General features: G+C 40.4%; 1 protein-coding gene across 11 annotated transcripts in view; it reads right to left on the reverse strand.

The window, feature by feature from the left end:
- The window catches only part of LOC106078346 (zinc finger transcription factor lin-29-like), a 422,178-nt gene that overhangs the window by 42,294 nt on the left and 363,370 nt on the right, over positions 1–16,514 (reverse strand). For all 11 annotated transcript variants that reach the window (XM_056008260.1, XM_056008264.1, XM_056008265.1 and 8 more), the window contains 2 exons: positions 15,961–16,002; positions 14,420–14,718 (listed from right to left, as the gene is read on the reverse strand). In XM_056008260.1, coding sequence (XP_055864235.1) covers positions 14,420–14,718; positions 15,961–16,002 — 341 coding nt within the window. The remainder of the gene's footprint in view (positions 1–14,419; positions 14,719–15,960; positions 16,003–16,514) is intronic.

Genomic DNA, 16,514 nt, shown 5'->3' on the forward strand with positions numbered 1-16,514 from the left:
AGATTCCCGTATAAGACACTGGCCCCCAATCACCCCAATAGAAAGGAAACTATATGGAGAGCTCCCTGATTTGGAAACCACTGAGCAGTTCATCTCATGTATTGGTCTAGTCATCTGAACACTCCAACATAACAATGAGAACGATGACGAAGAAGAAGTTGTTCATACATAGAGTTATAAAGAAAGAACCCGTGCTAGGTGTGGAGTCCGCCCGATCTACGGCCCTATGCAAAACACGTCATGTCAAAGGTTATACTCATTCATTAAAGTAAGTAGATTGAGAGCGGAAACAAGAGAGAGAGAGAGAGAGAATTAAAGGTAGGAAACATAAGAAAGAGAGACAAAAGAGAGATGGAAAAAGAGAAGGAGGAGGGCAGGGGAGAGAGAGAGAACGTGAGATAGAAAAAATATTTAAAATTAAAAAGTACTAGTACCCAGACATCAAAACACACGCGGGAACATGTCACACGTGACAGAACGAATAAGAAAGAGAGGGAGACAGAGAAAAAAAAAGAGAAAGAGAGAGTGAGAGAAAGAGAGAAGGGAACTTAGGAAAGTAGTGTGTTTGTGGCCAGTATTGTGCGTTACTGTGTATTGACAAACTGGATGACCTTTGTTGTTACTATATCGATGAGTGAACAGTTGGTCCAGTGTGTTTCATGTAAGGCTGTGTACTAGTGGGTCAGTTGTCCGTCTAGACACAGAAAGTAAGGCTAAAATGAGTAAACAGTTGCACAGAGAAAATCTTGAGTCTGGACAAAAAAACTTCTAATACAGAATTGTAGAGAAGGAGGTACTTATGAAGAGAATGAAATAGATGGATTATTTGAGAAACAAATTATTGGGGAGATAGAGACAGAGAGAAAGATAGGAGAAAGAGAGAGGAGAGATAGAAGAAAGAGGGGAGAGAGAGAGGAGAAAGAGAGAGGAGAAGAGATAGGAGAAAGAGGGGAGAGAGAGGAGAGAGAGAGGAGAAAGAGAGAGAAGAGATAGTAGAAAGAGGGGAGAGAGAGGAGAAAGAGGGGAGAGAGAAAGGAGAAAGAGAGAGAAGAGATAGTAGAAAGAGGGGAGAGAGAAAGGAGAAAGAGAGAGAAGAGATAGTAGAAAGAGGGGAGAGAGAGGAGAAAGAGGGGAGAGAGAAATGAGAAAGAGGGGAGAGAGAGGAGAAAGGGAGAGAAGAGACAGTAGAAAGAGGGGAGAGAGAGGAGAAAGAGGGGAGAGAGAAAGGAGACAAAGGGGGGAGAGAGAAAAGAGAGAGAGAAGAGATAGGAGAAAGAGAGAGAAGAGATAGAAGAAAGAGAGAGAAGAGATAGGAGAAAGAGAGAGAAGAGATAGGCGAAAGAGAGAGAAGAGATAGGAGAAAGAGAGAGAATAGATAGGAGAAAGAGGGGAGAGAGAAAGGAGAAAGCGAGGAGAGATAGGAGAAAGAGTAGAGAGAGAGGAGAAAGAATAAGGAAAAAGAGAAGAGAAAGGAGACGTGGAGAGAGAGAGAGAGAGAGAAAGAGAATTTTCTTCTCTAATTGTGTTACGCGACGATAACCAATCACGTTCAGCACGTGACTACATAAAGAATGATTGATACTAATCAGACACTGGAAAAGTGTAGTCAACCACAACGAGGTGATTGTTTATTGGCCACGAGTGTCTTACAGACATCTCTCTTAAGTACACTAGATCTCTTTCATTCTCTCTATCTCACACTACATTTGTGTTTATCTACATCCTCTTTATCTCTCTCTCTCGCTCTTTCTCTCTCTCTCTCTCTCTCCCTCACCCATTCACCAAACACAGCAACGGAGGAGTCGGAATTGACCGCTAAGACATACTCAAGGAAAGTGTTCTCTCAATTCGAGACGGTTACTAGGGGCAGTGCTCAATCAAGTCCGACCTGTATCCCAAGGTTCAATGAACAGTGTCAATAAACAAGCCATGCGGAGACCAAAGTCTTTCGCGTCCAGGTGTTCATTAAGTCAAGGAAAAACAAAAAAACAACAAAAAAAAACAAAAACAAAATACTAAACATATTTACAGTGATGGTCATTGATGACACTTCATCACTTAATGCTACTGTCCAAGATAAACCCTTAATGTCGTATTCTCCACCCCCGCCCGACCCCCCCCCCCCCCATTTTTTTTTACTTTCATGTCAAACTTTTATTTATTAATCAGGGCAAGATGACAGGTCACGTGACCTAGAAATGGCGTAAGATCATCGACAAACCATCCAAACAACCAGAGAGGTTTGGGGAAGGGGGGGGGGAGGAAGAGGGGCGTAAAAGAATTTTAATTTGTAAAGACATCTTCACGTTTGGGAAAAGGGCTGGGCTCAGTCTGTTTTTAAATTCATTAAAAATCGTAATCAGGGCGCTGACGCAATGAAACAAAAGGATGAATAAAAAGCCCCCCCCCCCCACCCACCTTTTCTTTCCATCTCCAGGGTGGAGTGAATATTGGTGGGTGAGAGGGGGAGGCAATTAGGCGAAGACGTCCAATATGTGTCTAACATTATGAAGATAGACAGATCTGCTATGAATGTGGTTAAAATAAGGGGAGTGAATCAACGAGAAAACAGAGTGTACTAACAGTCTTTTATTGCATGACAGTTCCCAATCCAACAAACAGTTAACATACTAACCGACCAGGTGTCCAGGCCCTAGACGTCTATAAAGAGAATGTGTAAAACTAGTCAATATGACACGACCAAAAGTACACTTGTGTTCTTTTATACAGCTAATATGCAAAAGGTCGTTCACCTCATTATTATTCAGATGAAATATCAGTAATATTTAGATGATTGAAATAGATACGCTAGGATACCCATATTACTAATAGAAGGCACTATACCAAAGGAAACATTTAAACCTTTAGGAGACGGGCTCCCTAATTGAAACGTAATAGACGGTTTGGACCAAGATTTGACAACCACTCCCCCCCCACACCTCCCTTTTCCACTCTTAACGCTGGTGTGTACTTTTTTGAGCCCGGTCTCTCTGAAATTTAGTGAACGTTGAATGATTCCGTTATAATGAAGGTTAGAGTGAAACAATACAAAGGAGAGGGGATAGAGTCAAAGATGCAGAAGCGTGTTAAGAGCTGGGGGATATCAATTGTAACCGATACTTGAATGAGGGGGAACCATTCAGAGAAAGATAAGGTAACGTCCATGCAGCTCAGGAGCGGAGATAAAAAAAAAAGAGAAGGATACCAGGCTCCCTGCGTCTCTCCCGGAAGCGTATCGGAAAATAAGAGATCGGAAGTGACGATACATTAATGCATATTCATTTAATCACGTGACCAAGAGCGCCTCTGCCCCATCCCTCGTGAAGTGAAACTGAGTACGAAAATATGCCGCTTCGTTTATCTTCTAATAAGCCCTGACGCTTCTAGTTTAAATAGTATCACAACTCCGGTACATACAGTATCACGACTCTGGTACATACAGTATCATGATTCTGGTACATACAGTATCACGACTCTGGTTCATACAATATCACGACTCCGGTGCATACAATATCACGACTCTGGTACATACAGTATCACGACTCTGGTACATACAGTATCACGACTCTGGTACATACAGTTTCACGACTCTGGCACATACAGTTTCACGACTCTGGCACATACAGTTTCACGACTCTGGTACATACAGTATCACAACTCTGGTTCATACAATATCACGACTCCGGTGCATACAATATCATGACTCTGGTACATACAGTTTCACCACTCTGGCCCATATCTTAAAAAAACTTAAAACATGCTTTGTGAATATATGTGTGTGTGTGTGGCGGAAGGGGGGGGGGACGGGGGGAGAAGAAGAAAAAAAGAGAAGGATGGGGGGGATATAGGAATGGGTTTCTTCTTTTTAATCCGGATTGTTGATAATTGTGAACTCTACCGAGTTATCTTATTGGCATTAACCTTTCATAGATGTCAGGGGAGATAACACTCTCTAGTGGTGGTCCCACTGGACCTCAAACACACACACGCACACACACGCAAGAACATGCACACACGTGGATAAAATGGACGAGTAAAAGAAATGATTTTTTTTTTTAATTTTAAACACACGTGATTTCTATCTTTGTTCAAATCTGTCTATCTCACTCCACCAACCTCTCTCCACACACACACACATACACCTCACGATATCACACAGCCTCTTATATTCTCTCTCTCTCTCTCTCTCTTTTCTTCCTCCTGGGTGCTCCTCTCCACAGATTCTCTGCTCACGGCGGCACCGCGCGGCTGCTGCCTGGGACCCATCGCACTGTTCAAGGGACGTGATAATCAAATTGAAAGAAACAATTTCTGCTGAACAATTTAACTCCCCTTGCTAGGTCACCGTAACCTCCGGGCCCATCTTCGTTTTAATCTTTTTATTCCTTGCCCTTTTTTTTTTTTTTTCAAGATTTTTATGGAATAAGAGACGTTAACATTTTTTGACATTTTACAATTCTTTTATCTACATATTTTTTTTCGTGTTTTGTTTTTCCCTTTTTGTTTTAAATTTTATTTCATTGTTTCCGTACATTCGTAGTTTTTAGATGTAAGCGTTCCGTTCCTTCTTTTTCATTTTACTGCAGTAGTTTTGTTTCGTCAAATTTCTTAATTATTTATTTCTGGTTTTTAATGCGATATTATTTAAATGACATAATAATGGACCTCATTCACCAATCGTAAACAAACAACATTTAGCCACGTGATAATATTGATAAAACAGTGAAAGAAAAAAAAACGTATCACGTGACAGCCTTTATGGATTACGTAATTTGTATAGAAGAGATAGAGAACCACGTGGCTAAATGTTTGTTTGTTTACGATTGGTGAATGAGGTCCATTAAAGAGATGATGTAGAATTAAAATGTTTTCTTGATGTAATGTCAGATATATATTTTATCTTATCTATATCTCTTTCTTCTATTGGATCTTTTTTTTTTCAAAGCAGAGTATTGTTTTTTTTAATGCCTCTAAGTCCATCTAACTCAGCGGTTCTCAACCTTTTAAGCTTGGCGACCCCTTTTTACAATCCCCCACTCTGCTGAGCCCCCCACCCCCACCCAAACACACAGCAATAGAAGAATAGACAAAAACAATTCATTTTTTTTCAATGGTGTTAGGCGACCCCTGGCAAATCGTCAATCGACCCCCAAAGGGGTCGCGACCCACAGGTTGAGAACCCCTGATCTAACTCAAAAAAAGTAGTTGGAATTAGATTGACTTTGTGTTTTTCTATTTCTCTTTGTGTCTTTCTATCTCTCTTTTTCTTTCTCTCTCTCTCTCTCTGGGTCTTTCTATTTCTCTTTTTATATTTCTCTCTCTCTCTTTTTGTTTTTCTATATCCTTTTGTGTCTTTATTTCTCTTTGTATCTCTCTACTTGTCTCTTCTGTTACTAAATCTTTCTCTCTAGTGAGTCTTGTTCAAAGTCAGAGGAGGAGTCATATTTAAACATTGAAGGGGTTACACTCAACCTAGGGTTCACTAGATGTAGCTACCAAAAGAGAACAATTTAAATTGAAGAAATAAATTATTTCTTCTCGAGTCCAGGTCAAACTTTCTTGATACAGTAAACATCAAAGTGATTTAGTTATTATTATAAGAGTTATTATTATCATAATTAGATGTTTTAGTGGGTCACAGTCAAATATTGACGGCATAATAGACATAAACACACATTAGGGAATTGACCAGAACAGAGTCCAAGGGAACTGACCAATGGCCAAGCGCTGTTGTGGCCCTATTCTCCACTGGGAGTCGTAACGAATAAAGTCTTATAGAGTTCCGTAATCATTTGTACAAAGCTACATATAATCCAGAAATGCAATCATTAGTACATGTGTGTATCAGGGCCGGCCTTGGATAATCAGAGGCCCGAGACAAAATGAATTTCGTGACCCCAAAAGAAAAAAAAAAACCTAAAATAAAATAACGCAATTTATTTAAGCCCTAGTGTACTTCCACAATAACATTAGGCGTAAGTTTTGCTATTTCGTCTCTAAGAAAAATGTTATGAGTTATGTTCAAGGCCCCCCACCAATCGAAGACCTTAAGCGGCTGTCTAGTTTGTCGGCCCTGTGTGTATGATATATTTGATTTCCCAACTCTTCTTTGTTCACGAGATCAAAAAGTTTTAAACTGATTCACTTCATAATTAGAAGAAAAAGGTGTTAGCATTGTAAATAAAAAAAAAACGGTCGAACACGAAATCTTCTCCTGACCAGATAAAAATGCATCATTAAACCTAACGGGGTGGTCATTACCTTAGCGAACCAAATCTTTGTAACGGGGTGGTCATTACCTTAGCGAACCCAATCTTTGTAACGGGGTGGTCATTACCTTAGCGAACCAAATCTTTGTAACGGGGTGGTCATTACATTAGCGAACCAAATCACTGTAACGGGGTGGTCATTACCTTAGCAACCAAATCTTTGTTGACAGGAAGAAATGAGTCCAGAAGTAGCCGAGACATTTTCTTTCAGGAGAGCATGTGTCTTGATAGAGACAAATATAGCTCAATACGGGATGAACAGAAGAGAGAAGAGAGACAGAATGGAACGAAGAAGAAAAGAGAGAGAGAGAAGAATGAAAAAGACAAAATAATGAGAGACAGAGAGAGAGAGAAAGGACTAAAAAAAGAGACATTAAAAAAAAAAAAGAAAGGGGTATGGGATGGAAGATGTCACTTATAAGGTTTCGGACGTTCAAACAGAAAGGATCTCCATCAAGTACTACAGCCCAGAGCGCATACTATACAATCAGGCAGAAAGAAAATAGAGAGCAAAAGATAGAGAAAGGGTTGTCGAGGGGTGGCAAGAGAAATGCTTTCATCTACTTTCAATGACGATAACACCTTGGCGTGTAGAATGAATTTAATAACAACAAACATCGCTGTAACCTCGAAGTGACATGACCGATTGTCACAGCCTGAATGCTCTGGCTAGATTGTAAGGTTCCCCTTTCAGACCTTGTGGTCTATAGGGCAGATGATGTCAAGGTTAACGAGGCTGTCATAGGGCCAGCACAAAGACCAACCGCCTTTACTTTTTCCCAACTAATGTCAGGTATCCATTAGAGCTGGGTGGACTCAGAGACGCCCCAAAGGATCCCGAAAAAAAATCCCAGGATTCGAAGCCGGGACACCCGGTTCGGAAGCCAAGCGTTTTACCACTAAGCCACCTCGCCTCCGAAAGCTCTGACTGCCCAACTAGAAACTGGTACCTAACACGAGGTGGTGAAAGTAACGCTGGCCAGACGATATCTAAGTTGACTGTTGGCCAAGATAACAGGTGACCTGGCCCCATAGATCATAAGATCTTTAGTGAAACTTGAGTGAGGCTTACGTCCAATAGTCTTCGTACAATTAAATCTCTCTTGCAAAATGTCTGCGATCTTGTATATGGTTGTGTGTAAGTGTCTGTGTGTAAGAACGCGCGCGCGTGTGTTGTGTGTATATGAGTGGGGCAGGTGTGTGTGTGTGTGTGTGTGCGTGTGTGATTATTGATAAGAAACATTGTTAAAGTTAAGTGCCGCCCCAGGTCCCCATTCAATTCCTGGATGGAGCGCCCGTAGGGAGTGCAAAATAATGTTTCTTATTTTTCTATGTCCATCTTGTGTTCCCTCTTTCTCTCTCTCTCTTTCTTTCTCTCGATACCTTACTCACGTACTTCCCACAAAACTTTCCTTTCGAAGCACGTCCGCTGAGATGTACTCACCCCTCCCACCCACTGCGTCAGCCAAGGCTAAATAATGTCTATTGGAGCCGTCCAATCCTTAATAGGGTCCACTATCGTGCTTGCATCACCCGAAAGATCGCCACGAACAAAAAAAAAAAACAAAAAACTCGCCCCCCAGTCCTCTCCCCCCCCCCTCTCTCTCAGGCGTCCTTCACCTTCTACCCTTCCTCAGACCCCCCCACCCCCTCTCTTGCGTCCTTGCGTCCCTCGCTCTCAATCTTTACTCACAGGGTGTCACAGCTCTCACTCGCGCCCCTTCCAACTGCCAGGCTTACGTAATCGCCATGCATGTTCTCCCCCCTCCCAGCACCACAGCCGCCCCCCCCCCCCCCCCGCTTTTTTTTTTTTTTTTTTAAATTATTTTGTTCTTCACTCTCTCTCCGTCTCTGAAGAGCGTGCGCGTGAGTGTGTATGTGTGTGTGTGTCTGTACGTAAGAGCGTGTCTGGGAAAGACAAGGGAGTGTGTGTGTGAGAAAGGAAGACACCTGATGAATGCAGCAAACACTGTCTCTTGAACAAAAAACAAAAAAAAAATCAGATTAAAAATAGAAACGAATTAAATCAAGCATTGTTTCAAGCACAAACTCACACACATAGGCTACATACATGTACACACAAGTATCTTACAGACATGCGCTGTGGGCGGGGTCTATGTCGGTACGTCCAAATAACAAAATATCAATTTCGGACGTTCTCAACAGTTCATCGCCCTTATAGTATCGATCAACATTCGCCCAATCTGGACAGCCATAGTAAAACCCTAACAAAAGGGACAAAATGGCTGGCGGTCTCAATGTTCTAAATCTGTTTTGTTAAATAAGTTCCAGAAGACTATCACGTCTGCAGGATGGAAGAGGGTAGGGTGCGATCTCGGATGGCTGCCTGGTCATGTGGCATGCGATCTGGACTGTCGCTCGATTGTCCCGGGTTCGAAACTTGCCCAATTCCCACCTCAGTCCGCCATCGTAAAGCAAGAGGTTTGAGATTTTTTTTTATCTTCAAATATGAATGAACATCTGAAACATGTCAAACTTTTTTTTTTGTATTTATTTGGAACCAACGTGAGGACACTGCGAAGCGCGTTACATTCAACCAGACATGACGATAGGCACGAGTTCAATCCCTGTCCACAGACATCCCCCCGCTATCCTACGCTGTCTTTATATGAGAAAAGAGTCTTTGTAATCACAAGAAATTTTCATAAGGATCAATAAAGCTGTCTCAGTTGAGGCTTAAAGGAGGGTTGTACTAGGATCGCAGGGTCTGAATTTCTGAAGGGAACAGTAAACAAAGGAACACATTCACAGTGCTGCCTCACACTAACACCAGCGGGCCATATCCGACCCGTGAGGCAGTGCTATAAAGCTACTGGGAACTTCTTCCCACTGCGCATAATGAAGCCTCAAGAGGCTCGATTGTAACGAAGCCCCAGAGACTCGATTGTAACTAAGTCTCAAAGGTTCGTTTGTAATGAAGCCTCAGAGACTTGATTGTACTGAAGCCTCAGTGGCTCGATTGTAATGAAGCTTCATAGACTCGACTGACTGAAATGAAGCCGCAGTCACCATCATTATCATGAAACCTCAGTTGAGGGAGTGTAATAAAGCCTCAGTGGCTCGATTGTCATGAAGCCTCAGAGACTTGATTGTAATTTAACGTCAGACTCGATAGTAAAGAAGCATCAGAGGTGCGGTTGTAATGAAGACTCAGAGACTCAATTCTAATGGAGCATCAAGCATGAAGCCTCAGTCTCAATTATCATAAAGCCTCAGTGGATCGATTGTAATGAAGCCTCAGAGGCTCGGTTACAATTCATATTATTGTGACACGTCCAAGAATACGAACGTCGGAAATGGATATGACCCACAAACTACAAAAAAAAATGTTGGACACTACTTATAGAAGACAGACAGTTAGAATTCTATAATTATCATCACGGACATAAAATCATTTCTCGGACCAGATCCTAGACACTGGATATAAATGACTTGCAGACTAAAAAAAAATGTATTACTGAAATATTAGTAGTTTTGAAAAACATGTCTAAGAATCAAAGAAGAACTGAAGTGGCCATCAAATTTTTAAATATCTGAATTATTTTTTTGGACCCTTTTTTTTTTTTAATTACATAGGTCAACTTAACAAATGGTCGGTAGGGCTTAGTTTAAGTCTTCAGCTGCGACCATACTTCAAAATTTGCCAACGTTTCAATCTAGTAGCCATTGCACTTCTTGGAATACAATTATTTCGGCCAAACGCGTTGAGATTGTCCATCGTCGGCATCGCTCGCGCCAAAATAAAATAAAAAAGTGTTCTACTCTTGGCTTTTTTAAAAATATATATTTATATTATTATTTAGAAAAGGAAACCATAAAAAAAAAAACCCTGGCCAATCCAATCAGCTTCTAAGAAACGTTGCCAGGGCGGCTATGTGATTGGCAGGCTTGGTACGACTAGATCGAAGAATTCCGCTACAGCTTTAGGTGACACCCTGCCCCGGCTCCCCCCCCTCATCCACGGGGAGCCCCTGAATTCCTGTTGCTTTAAACCGCACGTGCACAACCTCCCCCCCCCCCAAACTCTGCCGATTCTCCACTTTCTCATCCTATCCCATGGCATGGTTTTAACCCTCAACCGCCGAAAAATAAAAAAAAAAAGTAAAAAAAAAAAACCACTATGCGCGCTGCAATGTTTTAAAGATGAAGGAATGAATGAATGAAGACAGAAGCAAAAAAAAAATAAATAATAGAAAGACGGGTAGGGTAGAGGAGAAAAAAGAGGGGGGGGGTAAGTGGCGTTGAATAATAATGTTGAGTAAGTGATAGAATAAAGATAGAGCAATGGGGAAGACTAGTGTAAGGACTGTAAGACTTCCCTCTCTCTCTCTCTCTACATAACACACACGGTACACAAAAACCTATCTATATATATATATTTGTTGATATAAGAATGATTCGGAGAGAGGATAAAAGGGGGGGGGGAGAGAGAGAGAGAGACGGGGGGGGGGGGACGAGAAATAAGCCAGTGATGGGATGCACCCAAAATGGCGGCTGTGAAAAGTGGGCGTGGACGCGTGCGACCTGTTAGAATGCACGGCATGCCGGGACAGGAGGAAGCCAGCTCTGTCAGTGGACAATTCACGTGGACCTCGGAGTTATCACGGGGGTTGGGGTTAGAAGATAAAAAGGGGAGAGGGGCGGGAATGTAGGCTCAATTTCTTAGCTGATAACACGATACTAAACTGACCCTTAGGCTACTGGCTATTTGAGTCCTGTTAGACCTTTTTTTTTTTCTCCTTAGGATGAAAATATGGTATATGCGATACTGTAGATTGAAAATTTTTAAAGAAAAACAATCGCCAATGATGGGAATGATTCTTTGTTTATCTAACTTGACTCCATATAAATATGAGATTAAAAAATACACGTTTTTATAGCTGCTAAATAGTATTCGCTTTATGTCGCTTTTATCTAAAGTACGCCTTGTTAAAAATTAGATATTTTAGCTGAAATTACGCCTGGTTAAATATTAGATATTTTAGCTAAAATTAAACCTTGCTGAATATTAGATAAATTTAGCTGAAGTTACTTATAATGAAATTATTTTAAATTATAACATTTGTTCTACCAATCCCAGTGGTGCCACAGCTCATTGATGGCTCTGGCCAGCTTTAAAACATCATGTGACCTTTTCGTCTCTTTGGCCGAGTTGTTGTAGATCTGCCTCTACATCCCCAATCCATCTTGTTCGCGGTCGGCCTTACTCAAAATAACATGTTACATCCGAACGTAAGACATACTCCATTTCTCAATGCTTGGTCGTCGGCACATTCTCTGTACCTTCTTCCACTATCCTTTAGCCTGTTTCAACGTTGGGGCACCACGCAAGATCTGTTGACTGTCTTTCTCCTATTCGCTCTCTTTTGCATTTGATAAAATTTCTTTCAACGGCAGGCCCGTCCATTCTTTCCTGTGGCCTTCCCATCTCTTCCTATGTCAGCCTCTTCTTCTTTCCCCAGTTACTTTTCCCCTAAGGAAGGTTTTGGCGAGCCTTGAAGACCTTGTGATTTGACTATAGAATTAAGTTTGCGTTGGTTTGTTTGTTGGCAGTAGTTAGCGGATCATTGTTGGGTCCGATCGTTCAACTAATCCTGCCTCTTTTATCTCTTCGTTTTTGTTTTATGCTTTTAAGGGAATAATGTGGTAGTCAAACAAATGTCTTAATTATAATAGCGTACTTGTTCCCCATTCACCCATACAAACACCTTTCCTTAAACAATATTTAATATGCATATTTAAGTGTTACATTTTTGAGTTTGCGGACGGTAGACGCACTGGCCGTAAATATGAAGATGTCTTTAGATTGACTTCTTCGGAGAAATGCTACAAGTGTACACTTCTTCATCACGACATTTTAAAAGCCGTAAAAATTCGAATTCGAATTAGAATTCGAATTGTTAGAAAAAAATAAATTGACTAGTTACGATACCTATACAGGCAAAAACCAAAAGGCAGGCGACCCAAAGGCAGGCAAAAACCAAAAAGGCAGCAGAGCTGCAACAGCTTGGGGTTAGGGCGTGGAGACGAAAGGCCCAGGAGAGATCTGAAGGGAATGATGTGTTGAAGCAGGCCAGAGCCCTCCATGGGCTGTATCGCCACTGAGGAGGATGGATGGATAGTTATGCTACCCCCCCCCCCGGTACTAGTAACTAGTGTGAGAGACTGAAAATCTTTTCTAGGATAATATCTGTTTCTAGCTTCGATTCTTGTTACAGTGAGAATAAGATTTGAACATGGAACTTTTTTTTTTTCTCTGGAAATGGAAGAACAATAATGTTCAGAGACAAAGAATCATTGGAAACCAAGAAAAAACTTCTCTACTTTCACTAGGCCATTTAAGAGACGTACCGACGAATGCTCTGTGGCATGATGGGATAGTGTGTGTGTGTGTGTGTGTGGGGGGAGACTAATTGTTTCTTCTCAATGTTTTCTTGTTTATCCTTACATTGCCACAGAGAACGTCTGGCGACTATCTGGAAACACGAATTACTTAGAAACATCTAGTCACAACTCTTGGTATCAGTGTTCATAGAGTTTGAAGCAAGCTTTTAAACGAGGTCAAGGTCCGTGATATTCAACATTTTTACTACTAACCAAAAAAAAAAATATTTTGCAGTAAAAATTCGACCCCACCAACTCGGGCTTCTAGCGGAGCGCTTAAAGCTCGGTAACACAGAATGAAAGGTCCTACTTGAAAGATGAAATGGCGCCACTGAATTTAAGAACTGACTTAAGTACATAATTTTACTTCTTTAATACTCAGAAACGGATTTATGACTGCAAGGTAAACAAAACAGATTATTTATCCTTGAAAAATAATATTTAAAATAAAGATGGCCTTCGCCGCCCCTCCCCCTCCGAGTTGAGCTCCCTTCGGCCAACAGTCTAAAAAAACGCCAATGTAGATCAGTATAGTTATTAAACTGCTAGATAAGTTGTCAACATAAACACTTGCACAGAACAAACACACACACACATACACAAACTATTTCAAAACATATCCTCTTGTATCTTTTTCAAAAACGAAACAATATATAATTAAAGATAAAAAAAAATTAGAACTTTTTTTTTTGTTTGCGTAGATGAGAATAGAGCTAAAAGACACCATCAGCAAAGTTTGTACGAAGAACAAGACACAAAGATATTTTTGAAACAATGGGTCTAGACAATGTCTCAAGATACACTCTACTGACTATTGGAAGTCATAAAAGACTGACATTTAGATGTCAGCATGACCGAATGTCAAATGACAAAAAAAAAAAAAACAAATAGAAAGAAAAACAACAAGGAAGTTTGATCGAGACAGCTAGGAAAAAATGGTTGGGGTGGTGGGGGCCGTTATTAAGGACGGGGGGCCGGGAGGACGAACTATGAAACAAAAAGTTACAAAAGAGGTGGAGAGAAAAGAAATACTGAAAAAAAAAAAGAGAGACCGACAGACAGAAAGACAGACAGAAGAGAGCGAGAGCGGGAGAGGGGGAGGAGATATATATTTGAATCTAAATGAGAACAAAAATGGTTTAAAAGTTTTGCAAACATTTTGAAGAGAGATAACGAACAAGAAACAAAAGAAGATAGAGATAAAGAGAATATAGAGATAAAGAGAAGAGATAAACAGAAGAGAGAATAAGGAGAGAAAGATAAGAGAGAGAGAAATAGAGAAGACGGGATGAGAGCGGAGGTTTCAAATTGTGTAAACGGCGTAATAAGGGGAACAACTCCACATATACAGCCACATCTCTCCATAAATATCATTTATTTTCCTTTTTTGATACCCCAACAAAATAATTAATTGTCAGTAATCAATAGACAAATAGGTGCATTTAAAAAAAATTGATGTATGTTTTCTAAGGTACAGCAAATAGTTGTGAAATGTTTCAACATGGTCCGAGAGTGTGTGTGTGTGTGGGAGAAGTAGCGTGTATAAAAAGTGTAACAGAGAGAGAATGAGTTAAATATACACTTCGTGTGAATCGCCAAAACAAATGAAAGTTTAGAACAAGAGACGGCAAGAGACGTGATAATAAGAGCAGAATTAAAAGAGGGAAAGAATAAGCTGCTAATGATAGAGAGAAGAGATTCAACACTACTACTAATACTACACTAAAAGCGGGGGCCGTACTTACTTGATCACATATCTTGCATTGGTACGTCTTCGTACCGGTACGGCTTGGGGGCTTGACGGGCTGGGGCACCACCAGGGGCGTGTTCGGGCCGCCGGGGCCATTCGTGGGGGTGGGGGGACCGCTCATGCTCCCCGTGCTGGTGGTGCGAGCGTAGTTGATGCCCCCGCCACCCCCACCCCCTCCTCCGATGCTGCCCCCGTTACCGCCTCCCCCGGCGCCGCCTCCGCTGCTGTTCCGCTGAATGTGGTCGTTGACGCTGAGCCCGTGGTGCAGGCCATCATGACCTCCCAGACCAAGACCTGAAACGTAGTTAGATTTTTTTTTTTACTGTTAAACATGTGTAACAATAATCATTAATATGATAATATAATTACAATTTAAACAACAGACACTTACTTACAATTAACAATATCTTATCTTATACACTACAGACGTAATTAAAAAAAAAAAAAAAAAAGATAATTATGTCCTAAGCATTTCATGTGCCATTTTAGTCATGCATGTTGATCAGTGACTTAAAATCTGCTCAGTCGTTGATTTTCTTGGCTGATTCAGGCAACCCATTCCGATAATCCAACTTTAATTTTAAAGGAAAAGCGAACTACAACAAAACACAAAATCTAAGGGAGACAAAATATACAGGCCCAGATCAGAGTTGTTACCGGGCGACCACTTACAAAGCCACTGTCTTCCTTATGGGTGTTTTGTGGCAAGTACATTGACTAATCGCCTTTACTTCCCCAATACATAGGTCGGGTACCCATTACAGTTGGCTGGACTGAGTGGCGTCCTAAAAAATACCGGAAGTTAAAAATCCGTCTTCACTAGGATTCGAACTTACGACCCCTCAGTTTAAAAGCTAATCGCTTGACCACTTCACTCTTCCATCAGCCCCCTATCACCCCCCCACCTCGCGGTTGACGAGGGTGTCTCGTGGTCTGCACAACGACCAACCGTCTCTACTTTCTCAAAAACAACAAAATATGTCAGCAACTCCTCAAGTTTGAGGGAAAACGGGAAAATCCAAAATAATTCTTAAGTTTAAAGTTCCGACCCTTGAAAAACAAATAAACCAAGAGTCAAAAACTTATTTAAAAATCGAAATTTATTTGATATAAATGCTGACATGTAGGATATTTTTTTATTGGTTCCTCTGTTGTTTCTATGTTATCAGTCCTTATTTAAAAAAAAAAAAAATACTTGTATTTAGATTAAATTATGTTAAGGTGAACATGAAAATAAAAAAAAAACACGCAGATGTATGATCCTGTATCCACGTAAGTCATTGCAATTGCTATCATTGCTGCTTTCACATTTCGCATTTTTAAATAAGTGCATTCGATTAACAATAAAAACAGAAAAAAGGTCTACATTTTTAGAATAACACGTGGTTGGTAAAACAATATTTTTTGCTGTTTGCTAATTAAATTGAAAATGAGATATTTATTATTATAATTATTAATATACATTTTTTTTGAGAAGCAGGACTATATTATTTTAATGAAGTAAGGACTTAAAATTTAAAAAAAAAAGTTTCTTACCATGATCATGTGGGTTGTCTCCCTTCGTCCACTTAAAATAACCTGTAACAAGTAAAAAAAAACATAAAAATATTTGGAAACCATTAATTATTTAAAAATAATGATATCAAAAAAGTGGATATATAGTGTAGTAACATTGTGTAGTCTAGCAGCCAATCAAAGAGTCTGACACCAATAAAAAAGTGTAAGTAATAATGCAAATTACGTAAACCAACTAGACATATTAACTACGTCCCGCTAAATAATTTCTAAAAATAGCTTTTTCAACCTATAACATACGATCTACAATAAAAAAAATAATGGCCACCTTATATAAGGTGTATTGACGTTTCAATGTTTAAAAATAATATAACATGACATCTTGTCCGTGCGACATTTAATTCAGCGGCGGACGTCTCAACGCAATGACGTGGTCAATGATAAAACGTCCTCTAATTGAAAATATATCTTTCTCCCTTGAAACTGTAAAGCTTTCGCTCATTTCCGGTCAATGATCGGCTGTTTCCGTAGCTCCAAAGTGTCCTAAAGTGATACTCGTCGATAGTCAACTGTGT

This window comes from Biomphalaria glabrata, chromosome 13 (genome assembly GCF_947242115.1).
Source record: "Biomphalaria glabrata chromosome 13, xgBioGlab47.1, whole genome shotgun sequence".
NCBI classification, from domain to species: domain Eukaryota; kingdom Metazoa; phylum Mollusca; class Gastropoda; family Planorbidae; genus Biomphalaria; species Biomphalaria glabrata.